At 49.3% G+C, this 16,490-nt stretch overlaps 1 protein-coding gene across 2 annotated transcripts in view; it reads right to left on the reverse strand.

The window, feature by feature from the left end:
• Nucleotides 1-12,542: 12,542 nt before the first annotated feature.
• Nucleotides 12,543-16,490, reverse strand: part of PITPNB (phosphatidylinositol transfer protein beta) — a 70,182-nt gene continuing 66,234 nt past the window's right edge. Inside the window, exons 11-12 of one of the 2 annotated variants that reach the window (XM_037052401.1) lie at nucleotides 16,106-16,191; nucleotides 12,543-14,431 (exon numbers count right to left, since the gene is read on the reverse strand). In XM_037052401.1, the coding sequence (XP_036908296.1) occupies nucleotides 16,144-16,191 (48 nt within the window). In that variant the 3' untranslated portion in view covers nucleotides 12,543-14,431; nucleotides 16,106-16,143. The remainder of the gene's footprint in view (nucleotides 14,432-16,105; nucleotides 16,192-16,490) is intronic. The other variant, XM_037052400.1, reaches the window with a different exon arrangement.

Below are 16,490 nucleotides of genomic sequence, written 5' to 3' on the forward strand. Positions count from 1 at the left end.
AGCAGCGCTCATGGCACAGAGAAGCTATTCAGGAAAGAGGGTTGAATACAAAGAGGCGGAAAAAAGGAACTGAAGAAAAACTTTGGTCATGGAAGACAAAAAGGGGCCTCCGAGGAAGGGGTTGCTGCCCCTGAATCAGATTCCCATAGCACGAACAAGCAGACGGGGCCACAAACAACAGACACAACAGCAAGAACAAGCAGACACGACAACGTATATCATGCAAATCAAAGGATCGGCAGAAGAATCTCACAGAGAGAGGGGGGTGTGACCTCAGCGGGTAGAGTTTCACCCTCAGGAGTCAGTAAAGGACATGTTATTAGCCAAGGAAGCGCCCCATGTGCATTGGCTCGGTGGACGCAGAAGTCCCGTGAATTGCAGCACTTGTTCCCAGGCCGAGGCTGGGTCTCTGCAGCCTAGGAGATGCTGGGCGGCTGAGTTACTGATTTTTGATTGGCAGGTGAGATCAGAATGAACTGATCTCTTCAAGGACACTCATCCATGAGTGGCTCGATGTCTAGGTCTAGAGAGACCCTCCCTCCAGTCTATTCTCCTCCCTGGTGCAGTCGACATGGGCCACCACGGATTTAACATATTTTCCTCTTTCTAGGACATCTGCCACCTGTGTGTCTGATACAACAAACAACAGTGCCTTGAGCAGGTGGGTTTTAAATGAACATTAGTGATACCGTCGTCTGTGGCTCATTTGCAATGTACTCTTTCCATAAATATTAATTTTCAAGATTCATCCTTGCCAGAAAGTATAGAGGTAACTCATTCCTTTTAACTACTATAGAATTATATATATATATATATGAATTTTATTTATTTCTTTTTAGAGAGAGGGGAAGGGAAGGCAAAAGGAGAGAGAGAAACATCAATGTGTGGTTGCCTCTCACGCATTCCCTATTGGGGACCTGGCCAGCAACCCAGGCATATGCCCTAGACTGGGAATTGAACTAGCAACTCTTTGGTTTGCAGGCTCGCACTCTGTCCACTGAGCTACGCCAGCCAGGGCAGTATTATATTATATTTTTACTAATATTCCATTTTATGAACATCCCTTATTCTATCTGCCCATTTCCCAACGGATGGGCCTGTAAGTTGTTTCTAACCCCGCCCTACTAGACATCTTGCTTTCCTTCTATAAAAATAAGGAGCCACAGAGGACTTCCAAGTTTCACAAGCCAGCTGCCTAAAATGCAGACCTCACCCCCAGGAAGTTCACTATCCAGTCGGAAAGATGTGATTTGTACACGCAGAAAAGAACACAGCTGTATCGGGTGCCAACTATGTGCCTGAATTCCTATCTCTGTTGTTGGCCTCTAAACCCTCCTCCCCCTGAGGGTGCCTGGCACTCCCAGACGAGTGAGCCGGGCCAGCGAGTGGTCTGACACAGGTGGGGTGGAGGAGTGGGGTGTAGCTCTGCTGATTCCATCCGGGGGCCCTCCCTGGTCCAGCCACAGCAGCCCAGGCCAGGCAGCTTCCTGCCCAGACCGGCAGGACGCACCTCGCGTCACACAGCCGGAATCCTCTCACCGTTATTTATGTTGGCTGCAAGATCCAGGAAATCGCCACTGAATATATAGCCCAGTGTCTCGGGATGCAATCCTGTAAGCATGAATCTCATTCCCCAGTATTCCCCTGTGGTGCAAACCACAGGGCCCGCCCGACGGTGGATCCAAGTTTATTGTTACGGGGAAAAAGAAAGAAACCAGAGCCACGTCGAGGAAGCTCAGGATCAGATCTACGGCCTGGTGGAAACATAGCCATATGCTTAATTGTGCTCCAATTACACCGAATGCTCCAGAATTGCCACTCTGGGGTGTAGAGACGCTAATGGCCATTATTACATTTGGACAGCCCTGTTCAGTTATATTGTGATCTTCCAACCACCGTGTGGTTCGCTGAGAGTGGCCAGACTGTTCTAACATGGGAGAAGCATCAGCGTCACTCATTTGCAAATGCTCGCTAAGCTCCTAGTCCAGACCATGCCTGGTTCCAGGGACTGAGGACAGGCAAAATGAGCTCACGTGGAACTTACAGTCCAGTCCGGAGAGACAGACCATGCACACACATGGGTGTGCTCATGCAATGCAGGCAGAGATAAGGGCTGTGAAGGATAAACAGCTGTGGCCTGGGAAGGTTACCATGCAGAGGGCCCATTTGGGCATCTGGAGGAGGAAACAGAGGGATGCATCTGTGAGAGGCGCTGGTGGAACAGTGTCCCAGGCAGGAGGAGCAGCCAGTGCAAAGGCCCTGAGGTGACTTGTCTGGTGTGTTGGAGCAGCATTCAGCAGGAGGCCGGAGCAGCTGGTGTGGAGTGAGGGAGAAGGGAATGGAGAGGGGCTGGGGACAGAGCTGGGGATCACCGTAAAAGATCTGTACATCGCTCTGAGGTATATGGGAGGGCTTTCAGCAGAAGAAGGATGTGATCTGTTTGATACTTAAAAGAAGCCCTCTGGCTTCTCCATGGGAGGGGGAAAGCCAGTTAGGAAGGTCTTGAGCAAGAATCTAGGGAGAAAGAACAGTGACGAGGCTAGTGCAGGGTCACTGTGTTGGATATGGTGACAAGGGTCGGGTTCTGGACACGTTTTAAAGGTAGAACCAAGAGGAGCCCACGTGGGGCATGAGAGGCACACGTGACCCAGTCAGGCAGCCCAGCCAGGCCCCCCGCTCCTCTGCAGCCCAGGCCGTCTCCACGGCTGCCTGTCACAGGATCCTTCACTGATGCACCTGGACAACCATGTGCCTGCCCTCGAATCCAGCGGGTCCAAGCCAGCAGGTTCGATCCCCCATTAAGGTGACTGTCTGAGTTCCCTTTTGTAGCTGCGGCCTCCATTCCTGGTATCCGCTCCCTTTGGCCACAAGACAATCACGAGCAGGGTGTGGGACCAGGGCCCTGGGTAAACCACAGTGTTTCCAGCCAGATAAAAGCCACCCAATTCACCCTCTGTGTCTTGCACCCACTTTAAAGCCGTAGTCTGGAAAAGAGGAGAGTCTTCCCTCTTCATGCTTCGGACGAGGAAACTAATCTCAGACGTGGTGAGAGCTGCTGCCCAGGACAACAGCTACTTGGCACAACGCTGGGCGGATGAGGAAACGGCCAATACCTGGCAAGCCCTGCACCGGTTGGGGAGGTGAAAGATTAGGGTTCTGGGACCACTTCTCCCCCTTGGCTCAGCCTGTTTTCTGGGCTCCCTGGTCCCCACCACCCAGTCCAGAGACCTCACACTTGAGTCCGTCTGCTTGCACAGCTGCGATTACTTGGGGAGCTGCAGACTTGAAACATTTGAAAGCACTAAGCGATGTTGGGCTTTGATAATCAGGTACAAGGCATCCGGCCGCTTGTTCTTTCTGCCTGTAGAAGTGATGATAAAGGAAGAAAGAGCAATTCTGTCTTAGAACGTTCACAGTTTCAGTCCATTCCATTTTAGAATTTCTTAGATCTAATTCCTTATTTGTTCCATCTTGGAGCTTTCAAGGTTTTCATTCCCTTAAGAAATATCCCAGATCTAATTCCTACCCTACTAGAATTTCCTTGATCTAATTTCTAATGGAGTCCACCCCAGAACTTTAGAAAAGTGTGTGGGAAACAGGTCTGGGGCCCTTTCCCTCCCACGAATAATCACTTGTATCTAATTATTCCTTCCATCAGTCTGCTTGCCGTGTGGACTTGAGGCCAGGCACAGAGCTGGGAATTGAGAATGCAAAAGTGATCGGAGCCGAGCCCTTCCCTTGAGGATCGCAGGCTCGGAATGCAAACATTCTACATAAGTCAGTGATGACGGTACCCTGCGTGCCAGGCACATGAGTGAGGGAGCATGAGCCCCGAGGGCCCCTGAAGCTATGGTTCCCAAGTTCAAGTGCTCATCAGAATAACCGGTAAAAATGGATAAAAACTCAGAACCCTAAGCCTGGGAGGTTCTTATTCGGGGGTCTGGATAGGGCCCAGTGGGGTGACCAACTGTCCCCATTTTCCCAATCTGAGGACTTTCCCCAGGACACAGGACTTCCAGTGCCAAAACCAGGACAGTCCTGAGCAAACTGGGATGGTCGGTGAGTCTGCATTTGAATAATGTCCCGTAGGTGCTTCAAATGCAGGTGGTCCGTGTGGTCGAATGGGTACAGAGAGGAGGCCCTGAGTCCCCATCGTCCTGAGGGTGGGAGGGGAAATGCAGTCATGCTGTGAAGTCCAAAGTTAAAGCCAGGGGTGGGCCATTCAGGTAGGGGGGCCGACAAGACTCTTGGGTGGGGGGTGAAAGCACCCGTGGGGTCTAGGCTCCTGGATCTGCTGACCTAGGTCCCTTTCAGAGCCCCCCCAGCATGGTGGGCTAGTGTGGGGAGAAGCAAAAACAAAAATGGATTGATCACCCCCCACTGGGTGGAGACGGCCTAGGGAGTGAACGTTGCCGGGGCAATTTCCCAGCAGCCCCCAGCTGAGCACAGCTGAGCTACGGCTTCCGTGAGCTGCAGGATATTTGGAATAAAGGCTCAACCTTGGAGACGTATTAATGAAAATGTCACAGGCACTAAAGTCAAAGCAGATGCGAAGCCGGCTACACGGGCAGACGTAGCTGATAAGAACCAGCCCAGGAGAGAATAAAACCTCTTGAGATTAGGTCAAGGGCAGACCAAAAAAAAAAATGACATCCGGGGGTCCCCCATGGCAACTCGGAGGAACGCTGTCGCTCCCGTGGAACCAGCTGACATTTCTGTGCCGCTGCGTTATGTATTGACATCCCGACAGGGCAGCGTTCAGAGGCCTCCACATCAGCAAATAAATATTACGTCTCCATCTTCAGCTAAGCAGAGCTGTGGTGCATTCCTATTACTTCATGTGGATTAACCATCTGGAAGTTGAATCAAGCCACGGAGTAAAGAATGGGATCCAATTTTGCATTCACCAAAATAAGCCGTACTAGTCTCAATTTATGGCAGATGGTTATGCAGTCTCAGCGGGCCAAAAAATCTCTCTGCAAAAGAATAAAGTTTATGCCAATTACTGTAATAGGAACCAGCACAACAACTGTGTGGGGTTGACTAAGATCGCAGATATCGCAGTGCAGCCCGTAAACCGCGGGGGGCCGGGGGAACGAACGATGGAGGCCCAGTTAATTCATTAAGATAACGCGAGAGAAATGAGGAGCGGAGTTAGTCATAAAACAGAAATATTTCCCGGTGAAGGATGGGAGGGGACGGAGGTGGGGTGGCTCCGGCTGGGTCAGGGCCTCTGCCGGGGTCAGGGGACAGTTAGCAGTGAGTTGGAGGGAAACTGTCAGCCCGGGTGCCGGGGGCAGGGGTGGGGTAAGGTATGGGAGGAGAGGGCTTCAGTTTGGGGCTTCTCTGCTCCATTCATTCTAAACAGGTCTGTGGACCCTGGCAGGCAGTGGGCGGGCCTTGAATCTGCAGGGGCCAGTGGCACTCGCCCTCCTGGCAGCTGCCCCATGGCCGTGTCCGGTGAAGAGGCTGGCCCAGCTGGGAAGTCAGGGAAGGGGTCTTTCAGGATATGGTTCCTGAGCTGAGGGCAAAGGTTGAGCAGGGCAGGGAAGGGGGCTGCCGGCCTCGAGCGCTGTGTGGGCTTTGGTCTTGGAGCACCTAGAACCGGCAAGGCGAGCATGACTACAGTAGGGAGGGTGGCCAAGCCGACATGTCAGGATCTCTGGGGCACGGCAAAGTTTGTCTCGTCTCTTTGTCTCTTTGTCTCCAAAAGCAACGGTGAAATGGCCTGGTCCACCTTTCTTTGGGAGAGAGGCCTTTGGCTGCAGGAAACTCTGCCTCTTCTCAGCTGAGGGCAGCTTCTTGACCCATGTGCATGCCAGTTCCCTCAAAGATAGGGAAGTGTGATAATGCCTGGCTTCCTGGACAAGGTCGTGAACCTCAAGGTTGGAACCGTGAGCTATAGCAGAGGAGGCTTTGGGTGGTGGGGGATTTTTACTCTCCCCTTTGGAGTCATCCTGTTGGGCTACCCCGGATCAGCACCTCCTCAGAGACTGGCACTCACACATCCAGCCCACCCCACCCTGATACCTTCTGTGCCCTCCTGGGGCTGGGCTTGGGGGAGGCACTGGTTTGGGGCACATCAGGCTATAAAGCAAGGTTTCCTCCCTCCTATACCATGTTGGTTCAGCTTTTTAATTTGTTTTTAAATGAAAGCTGCTGGCGTAAAGAATGCTGAGATTTGGGCCTAAAACTAGGGTGGCCAACTGTCCCAGTTTGCCCAGGACTGTCCTGGTTTTAGCATCCAAAGTCCAGCCTCCCAGGAAACCCATCCATCCTGGGTGAACTGGGAAGGCCAGGCACCCTGGCTGATCAGGGCAACCAAGAGGTACATCCAGGGCTGGGGAGATTTTTCATGCATTACTTATACATTTCTTGTCTGCTGGCCACATTCCGTTGTTGGTATAATTACCCCAAATCTCCACAGTCAGGACACAGAGGCTCAGAGGGGCCAAGACTTCCTAGCTGGCCGTTGCTCAGTAAGTGGACGTGGCAGGCTTGGAATGCAGGCATCAGATGCCAAAGCCCCCATGTTCAACGCGGCCTCTCGGAGGGAGACAGCAGCCATGACCATTAGTAAAACCCAACGGCAGCAGTCCTGGTTGCTGAGCTCCACATTCTCTGGTAGGCTGACAAGGAAGGCACAGTAATCCTACTGTTTCTCTCCTGGCCAGACACCCCTTGCCTCCTGACACAAAGGCCTGAGCAAACACAGGGGCCACCATCTCATCCTGGTGGCCCAGAGCCAGGGCTGGCCCAGGCCCTCCAAAGTCACTGATGGAGTAGCTCCCTCCCCCAACCCCTCCCCCGGGATCCTGGGTGCGGTGCAGAACACAAACAGCCTGGGGATCCAGAGGACTAACCAGGGGGGTGAATTCCAAAGCCCGTGTGCGAAGCCCCTGCTTGAGGCCTGGCGCTTGCATCTGCAGGGAGCTCGCCAGCCGGAATGCAGGCGCTGACCTCAGTTGCACAAGTGGAAAATCTGAGCTTGGTGGGTTGGAAGGGGCCAGGAGGAATCCTGAATCCCCCCCACCCTCCCCGAACCCCCAGCCCAGACGGCTTTCTGGCACACGCCTAGGAAGAAGAGTGAGCTCATGGCCCACCAGATGCTGAAAGGAAAACTCTTATCCCCGTGATAGAAGGCACTGCGGGGCATTCACGGATGGGGAAGTGTGCTCCAGGCCTTGTGTGTTACAAAAATAGTTGTAACTAAGATTCTGTTGCACAGTGAAACACAGAAGACAATTGCGAAGGGGGAGGGGGAATTACCCACAATCCCACGATGCTCACAAAACAACCACGGTGGCTCCTCTCCAGATGTTCGCAGGCCCGGAGACTTCCTGCAGCTGGAGCGGGACGGCAGTCCCGGCTTCTCACCTCGACACAGCGGACAGTGTTGCATTTCCACACACGTTTCAGAATTATCACCAGATCTCGCCACCCCACCCCCCACCCCCAGCCCGAGTCCTCTGAGGTGTCTTATACAGGAGAGATGTGTGCAGGGGAATCACACCCCCCAGAGTTTCACAGAACTGTCGTGAAAATCAAGTCTGGGGCGTGGGATGAAGGGCTGGCTGGGAGGGGAGGCAGGGGGAGTTATGTCAGGAAACCCCACCCAAAGAGGTTGCCTTGGTGGGACAGAACTTTCAACCCGGGTGTTGCCTGACACCGAGACCGAGGGGAATTCAACGCTGTCTAGGAAGAAATGTTTTCTTGGCTCTGACCTCTGGGAAGAATCGGTCATAGAAGTTTGCTCTTAATTGGTGTTTAAGAACATAGGGTATCTGCAATAGAATTTTCATTCTCATGGCCGCCTCTCACAGGGACGCTCAGTAAATAAATGCCTCAAGTGTGGAATGTGGTGATTCTGAAAGATGGGAGGCTGGAAGAACAGTGGTCATGGCCGACTGTGCGGTGGCCCCAGGGTTATAATGACCTGGCAAAACCGCACTCATCCGGGCCTCAGTTTTCTCATCTATAGAAGCAGGGGGATCTACCTCATCGGGTGGTTGAGGTCGTTTATATTTTGTGCTTAGAATAACAGTGCCTGACAGAGTAAGTGCAGTCAAAATGGTGGCCTTTTGGAGGGAAGAATCGAAAAGTAGAGACTGCCAAAAGATGGCCCTTGGGCTAAATCCAGCCCACTGTCTGTTTGTGTAAATAAAGTTTTATTGGAACGCAACCACGCCCATCTGTTTACATATTTTCTGCAGCTGCTTTCAGGCTGCAAAGGCAGAGCTGAGAATTTGTAATGGAGACTACGTGCCTACAGAGTCCAAAATACCATCTGGCCCTTCCCTGGTCAAAGTGCCTGTGTGCTGTGTGTGTGGCTGCTCTGGGCCTGACCCTGAGCCTCCCTCCAGCCCCGCGTGGGAGAAGCCTCTCTGGGAGTGACGTTTCTGGGGTGGCGGGTCCAGAATGCTGTGGACCAGAAGCACTGTGGCACCCGTTGGAGGCGAGGCCTCAGTTGCTTCAGGGCCTCCAGACCCACGGGAAAGTGGAGCCGGCTCTGGGAGAACGCGCCGCCGGTATTCCAGGCTACAGGAGCCAGCATGCCCAGAGGTGAAGCTTTGGTTTAGCACACACGTTAATAAACCCTGTGAGCCACACCTCCGTTGCACCTCATCAACCTCCTCGGTCTGGGGTGCAAAGCAGTTCTGCTCTGGACCGATTAGGAGGCGGTGTCGGAGTATGTTAGGGATCAATGAGGCCGAGACATGTCACAGAGCTTTACTCCTTCTCAGAATTCAAGGAGTAAACAGATTCGACCCAAGGTCAAGTGCCACTGACTCAGGGAAACTCTGGGCCGATTTTCTAGGAAAAGGCCTGGCCTTACCACACCCTCTCAGGAGCCACAAAGCCAGGCTCGGGCTAACATGTTAGCAGAGGCATCTAGAGAGCCAAACGTCCTTTTTTTTTTTAACTCTTTTATTTATTTATTTATTTATTTATTTATTTGGAGAGCCAAATTTGAATCATGGGAAATGTATAGGGCATCTGTGAGCTTTTGCACAAGGAGAGCATTTAGTTTAACGGCCGCAGATGGTATTTTCTGGACAGCAGACGTATCGTGAAGCAGAACGTGCCAACTGGAAGGGTTGAGCTCGCCAGCATTCTCTGACCGTGCCCCGTGCAACAGCAGCGGCTTTTGTCAGCCCAGCACCGCTTTCTGCCCTGCAACTTTCCGTTGACGTTGGTGGGCAGTGCGATGGCAAACCGCAGTAACTGTCTTCCTCTGCCCAGAGCCCTTTCCAAGGACAATGGCCGGGCTACAGGCAGCGGGGGGGTCAGCTCGCTTTCACTCTGGCCCGACCCTCCGACAGCCACGATGTGGACGAGCACCATCGGTGGCACCTCCCGGACAGCAGAATGAGGTTCCCGCTGTCATTGATTTGGACCGCACTGGTCTTTGGGGCCTTCGGGAGCCATGCAGGTGTTCAAGCAGGGGCCCAATACCATCGAGGGTGTTCTGGAACGTCGCCTCTGTCAGATCCTGATTGTTCTCCATGCTCTCTGTCCAGGCCTTGGCAAACTACAGCCTCACAGGCCCCATCCGGCCCTACCTGTTTGTGTACATCAAGTTTTATCAGAACGGACACGCTGTTCTGCACGTCTATGGTTATTTCTGCACTCCAAGGGCAGAGCTGTGATAGACTATATGGCCTCTACACCTAACTATTTACTCTGTCCTTTTACAGAAAGTCCCTGGGACCCTGCCCCAGATGAGAGGACAGCTCATCAGAGCTCCCACAAGAGGAATAGGATTTCTCAGGCATTTGGAGGCACTTTCAAGACTCAGTAAACAACTAGGATTTCTGGCTTGGCTGGTACATTTGGGGGAGAAGGAAAGACTCGGCGTTTTAGAGTCCTTTAGTTTGTCATCTAGCGAAGCCCTGGCTTCGGTATCTGGAAGGCGAGGAGGAAACGTGGACCTGGAGCTCCCTCCTCTGTTCTCTCGTCGAACTTTGTACGATTAGCTGCCAGGATTACTACCTCCTGTTGCAGCTGGTTGCCAGGCTTTAATGCTCTGAGGGCAAACATTAGGTCTGATCTTTTGGTTCTACTTTCCTCTCCTCTAACCCCAGACTCTCTTGAGGTCCCGCAGCCAGAATCTGTGGTGGGAAGAAGGGAGCCGTTTCAGAGCCAGTTTCCCTCAGGGAAAGTGACTTCGGGGACTGCGATTCCTGCCCGTGAGTTCCCAAGCTGACTTGGGATGCAAAGCATTCGCATCAAAGACGGCATCGACCACATTAACCAGGGCGGCAGTCTGGAAGAGGCAAAGGAGGGGAGCGGACCACTGCAGAGGTCACTGGAGGCGAGGGAAGGAAGGCAGCGTGGGGAGTGGCACCTGGCTTTGAAGAATGGGCAGAAATCTGATTACTTGTGAGAAAGCCGTCTCCTCAGTGATCTTCCAGGAAGAGTGGGAATTCTTTGTTCTCTGCCTGTCCTTTGAAAATGAGGCACACAGCACCCAAACCACAGAAGGGCTATTTCTGACAAGGCTCCCCACAGGACTCCAAGGTGCAGCCAGGGTTGAGAGCCTCCACTTTACCTGAGCTGTCTTTCAAACCAGCAATAGTAGTGCAACAGTATAAACTCTCAAGACACGGGAGCCCACAAGATGCGGGGACACGACCAGTATGGCTGGAATGGAGACACGCTTTTTCCCATCTGGGAACACCTTCTAATTCATCATACAACTCACAGGAAGGGAAACGTATGAGGTAGCTGTGGCTCCCCACGCAACCCACTCCAGGGAGTGCAAGTGATCTTGAAGGAGTTGGGGATGCACCAATTTAGTCCCAAATTCCTTTTAAATAGAAGACGCCTCTCAATGCAGCACTTTCAAAGGGTAAAAAAAGCGATGAACTTCCAAGTGTCAGGTACCCAAAGGGCCGAGCACACTGCTTTCAGTGCTTAGGATGGCCTTGGAACCTTTGGGAGGCAGCTTTAGAATATCGGCAATTTCTATTTCTCCTAGATCCGATCTGGTTGAAGAAATGGTTTTGAAGGTACCTGCTGCTGCTTAGTATTTTCAGGTTGGAAAAAACGACCCCAGCGACATGGGCATGGCTCCTAGGGAGCGCCCCCTGTTGGCAGTAGCTGCTCCAAGCTCAGTGGGACAATCTTGAACCTGCTCCCTCCCACTTTCCCTGCCCCCCACCACGTGAAGCCCCAAACTCTCACATTGCCTTGAAAAACCCCATTGGGGCTTACCAAACTTGTCTCATAACACAGTGGCATTCGATACTACCAAGTCTAAGGACGAAGAACAGTCAGAAGTTTCTCCTTCTAAGTGGTCACGGGCAGGGAATTTCATACCGACTCCCTGTCAGCTCAGCAGCTGAATGATGGACCAATCAACTGTTAATAAATGTTTCTTACCTCCTCAGAGGCAAGATTTGAGGAGGAGGCTGAGCTGCGAAAGTTAACAGCTTGGCACACTGAAGAAGGGAGAGAAAGGGGACGTTTCTAAAAGCCAGGTGTTGGGTCCAAAGTTTTTAGACCAGGCAGGAGGCAGTCTGGTAAGTGAACAGCACAGGAAGTGAGGGATCACACTGCAGAGGACCTACCATATGCTGGCAGATACGTCTCCACCGACCCTGAACAGGTCCAGCTGGGCACCACGACCTCCAGGGACAGAGCCCAGGACTCACTGTGGGGCCAGAAGGGGCGTGCTGACCCCCCGCCCACTGAGCTCTTTGGATCCCAGATGCCTCTGGCCTGGACTTATTTTTTCACTTATACAATGTGAATGACGTCAAAGATCTCTACCAACTCTGTACTGTTAAGAGACCAGATATCCCGTGGAACTGTAATTTATCTGTTCACATGCCTGTCTCCCACATGGACTGTGTACTGCTTGTATTCCTCCTGGTACCTCCAGCGAGGCCCGAGTGCTGGGCGTGTACGTGCTCAGATGGCTACACGCACGGATAGACTGCCAGTGTGAATGCAAACCCTGTGTCTGAAATAAAACATTGAAGAGAATGACCTCAGAAAACAAACAGAACACCCTCAAAATATGACATTATATATGAAATACATTCATATAGAGCTGGCTGCCTCTCCAAAGGTTGAGCAGCTCTATAATGTAAGTTGGAAGCATGGGAGAACAGTTGTTACATGTCCAAGAACCGCAGACCTTCCCAAGTCCTAAAAGAGGGGAGGTAAAACAAAGCAAAATCCTCAGAGTGCTTTTAAAAACACTGTGGGCTTTCTGTAATTTCCCCCCGAAAAATAATTTTTAAAAAACCTCTGAGACTAATAATCATCTTTCTTTAGTTTACTCCTTGGCTTTTAACAACAAAATTATTTAAGAAGCTAAATGTAACCACTTAATGTGGCATAGGCGCATTTCAAGAACAGGAGTTTGCAATTAAAAAAAAAAAACAGAAAATAAGACAAACCCCATTTTTTCTTTATTTTTCCCAGACTGGTAGTGCTGGAAGTCAGAGGATTCTTGGAGAAACGGCAGAGAAGCGGGCTCAGGGCTCAGGAGCGGATGCGGCACCAGGGGAACCACCACTCAGGCACACAAGTGGCATTTTGTGATCAAATTTATTTTTTGTTTAAATTTCATTTACTTTGTTTTACTGTAATTTACACAAGAGACTGCCAAGTAAACTAGGTATTTTACATTCACCACATATTCCCTCAAATCTCCACAGTTGTTAGAGAAACATTAAAACCCACGCACTGGGCTCTCGTTGCCATGTGCGCCCAGGCTCCCAAAGATGCTGCAGATGCCAGTGAGAGTTAAGTTCATTAAGAGGAGAGGGTAAGACTCTTTATTTCAGGGAATTAGCAATCATCTTCCTCGCATCAAACACTTTGCAGACAATGATTATATGTTGAGAGAACCTATTTTACAACAGTGCTTGCTCAGAGAGTAAACATCAGTCTTGATCCTGAGTATGCAGCGGACATATGCAGCGTGGGTTTGTATTCAAGCGAGGCAAACAGGGCATCGCAATGCAGAAGCACCCTTGTCTGAGTCACTACACTTCCGCGGCAGCACAGGACACATGGGAGAAGGAGAAGCAGGGGCAGGACTGTCAGCAAATCAGATTACTAATGTGACGTGACCACAGGGGCGGGTGTGTTGAAGGAGGGACGGAGGCTCAAGAAGACAGTCTGTGACCTGAAGGCTTCAACGGGATCATTCCATTCAAGCTTCCAGGACTGACAGGAGAAAAACTGGATGTGGACAGAGAAAGCTGATGAAATTCTTCCCTAGAGTTCGGTCTCTTCTTTCAAACAAAACGGTGGTAGCGGCTTCTAACCTCTAACCAGCATTTTTTCACGGTGCCTATTCATTCGGGCTGTGTTCTAATGACAGTTCTTAGAACTGCTTCAGCGTGAAAAGAGCAAAACAACATTGTTATCTATAGTCTATCGTGTAAGCTGTGAGGAATCCAGATCATTTGCATAGTTTCCAAGTTGCAATTTCAGAAGACAGTCTTTTCAAAGCAAGATGCCGTGGAAGCACTATACTTCCAATTTTTCTAAACAGCTTACAATGCTATTAATTTCCTCATCGATTTCTTTGTTTGCCTAACAGGAGCCTGAAAATTGTGTAACATTTATTATACAGCACAAAGTCATCATCTCCAATTTTTTGCTATGTCTGATGTAGAAAAATACTTGAAATTTAAAATACAAAAATCCAATAAAAACCGGATTTTTTTTTTTTAAAAAAGGATTTTGTCCCTCAGGGCAAACAAGTAAAAAATGGACTATAACTTTACTCCTTACTAATGGATATTACCCAATTTGGCCGTAACGACCATCCAGAAATAAGTCGTTACATACACACTCAGAGTTTACATTCCAGATTCACTGGAATACTAAAAGATTTTGAATACATTTTTCTGTGGGAGTCCTTGCTTGTGAGACTAAAATAAAAAATTTGTAAGAGAGTGATTTAAAAGAACAGAAAATAAAAGGATATTTTATATATGTATATATATATATGTGTGTATATATATATATATATACTGGTCCACAATTCTGACATTTATGAAACATACCAGCTAGTATTACACTGCAGTTAATTTGTCCATTAATGAATGGTATTACTATAATTAAAATCTGTTTCAGCTATATATATTGAAAATATTTTCTTTTGTATTCTTGCTGAAGATAGGTACAGTACTCTGGAGAAATTGTATTAATCCCTTCAGTATGTTTATATGTACATATATACACAAGTGTATGCATTTAGATCTGTAGCTCTACATGCATTCTATATACAGCTACAGACATACACACACCAACATATATATACATGTGGTCGGGAACCTGTGCACATGAGCACATGATCATAAGCACATGTCTAGGAAAGGCCAACACTGCAAGATCCCGGTCAGATTCTTCTTCACTCGTCACTGGCTGCACTTGTTCCCCTCACTTGGCCTTGATTACGTAACTGCAAGGAAAGTGAAAGGAAGTGTTAAAACTCATGGAGACACAAATAATCCTAGTAGCTTTTTGCACACATTTTTCTGGAAAAAAAAAAACCCTCAATGCATCAAAACTCGTAGCAGAAAATGGACCCCCACAACCGTATTTTAAAAATTTAAATTCATCCTAACAATTTTGGTCTTACTAATGGCATACCATTTTGTTTCATCAGAGGGAAAATAAACTAGGAGCAAATATAAATCACAGAAGCATAGAAGAATTTAACGAAAACAGTAACTTGACTTTTTTTTTTAACGGAACAGTGTGAGTTTACAGGACGGACCTGGGGGGAGCCTGGCAGAGCTCACTGGAGCACGTTCAGCACAACGACCTCTCTCCGCTGCCCACACGTCCGCCCCCCACAGTCTGTGAGCACAGAGCAGGCGCCACGGGGCAACGGCCGCATAGAACCACGGCAGAGTGAGAGGCGTGTTCTGTCTCATGCTTTTCCTCAGTCAGCACCGTGGTNGGAAAGTGAAAGGAAGTGTTAAAACTCATGGAGACACAAATAATCCTAGTAGCTTTTTGCACACATTTTTCTGGAAAAAAAAACCCCTCAATGCATCAAAACTCGTAGCAGAAAATGGACCCCCACAACCGTATTTTAAAAATTTAAATTCATCCTAACAATTTTGGTCTTACTAATGGCATACCACTTTGTTTCATCAGAGGGAAAATAAACTAGGAGCAAATATAAATCACAGAAGCATAGAAGAATTTAACAAAAACAGTAACTTGACTTTTTTTTTTTAACGGAACAGTGTGAGTTTACAGGACGGACCTGGGGGGAGCCTGGCAGAGCTCACTGGAGCACGTTCGGCACAACGACCTCTCTCCGCTGCCCACACGTCCGCCCCCCACAGTCTGTGAGCACAGAGCAGGCGCCACGGGGCAACGGCCGCACAGAACCACGGCAGAGTGAGAGGCGTGTTCTGTCTCGTGCTTTTCCTCAGTCAGCACCGTGGTTCAGCATTAACAAATGGCGCACGTGGAGCTGATTTTTGTTTACTTACACTGAGTTCAATATGTGGGGTGGATTTCAAGGCTCTATTATCGTTCTAGGAAAATCTCTAATTTGAACAATAAATTTGTGTTAGAGAAGTAAGACCACAGAAATGGTTTCTGTTGTAAATAAAAACCTGAGTGTATTTAAATGTCTTAAAGACAACTGAAGAGTCAACATAAAAGAAGACTTTCTGGTGTTTGGGGGGAAAGTTAAATGAATTATTGCTGTTGGCCCTTCTGGTGTGGGGATAAAAGATCATTGACTTAAAATGCTCCTACGTATTTCCTTACTAACCATAAGTGGTCCCACTGAAAAAGAGGTCAATGCACCGGCTACTGATGGGAACTCAGCTGCCTCTAGGACAGTGCTACACGGTAAACAGTGTGCACGCAGCAGCTGGTTTCTGACCCAGTGACACTAAGAAGTAGTTTGGGACTATGAAATTCAATCTGTTCCGTGGATAAAATTTTTACACAATAGTAACTCGACTGTCCACCGTCAATTTCTAAAATACAATCTTTTCAATTCTAAAAATTAAACCACATTCAACACTTAGTCTCCTCAGTAAGTTAACTACCCATTACCAAAAAGGTGTTGGCTTTTAAATATCCTTTTCCCCAGGTCTTCACTTACACAGTTTGATATTGTCTCTGACCCTACAGGGGACTCATCTAGACATCAGCAGCCGACGTGCCTCGGACGGAACCCTTCTTACGCATCTAAACGTAAAATAAAATCATGAGCTGCTGAAATCAGAGACTCGGTATTGGGTTAGTGAGCAAGGGGAGAAAAAGGGGTCTAGAAGAGATTCAAGTGACCACGGCCTGTTTATAACCATTTCCACACAGAGAATGGAGTTCTGAGGCCCATTCAGTAACCTTAGTCTAAAGAAAATCTTGCGAAAGGATTTTCTTACACAGTGTAAGAAGTGTGTGTCTATCCTTGAATCTAGGAAGCAAAAGCCTGCAGACTGATGTGCAATGAGCAAAGGTAGCCAAGGGTGAAGGACTGCTCGCCA

Source organism: Sturnira hondurensis, unplaced genomic scaffold (assembly GCF_014824575.4).
Source record: "Sturnira hondurensis isolate 20B ecotype Veracruz unplaced genomic scaffold, ASM1482457v3 Scaffold0007406, whole genome shotgun sequence".
Taxonomy (NCBI): domain Eukaryota; kingdom Metazoa; phylum Chordata; class Mammalia; order Chiroptera; family Phyllostomidae; genus Sturnira; species Sturnira hondurensis.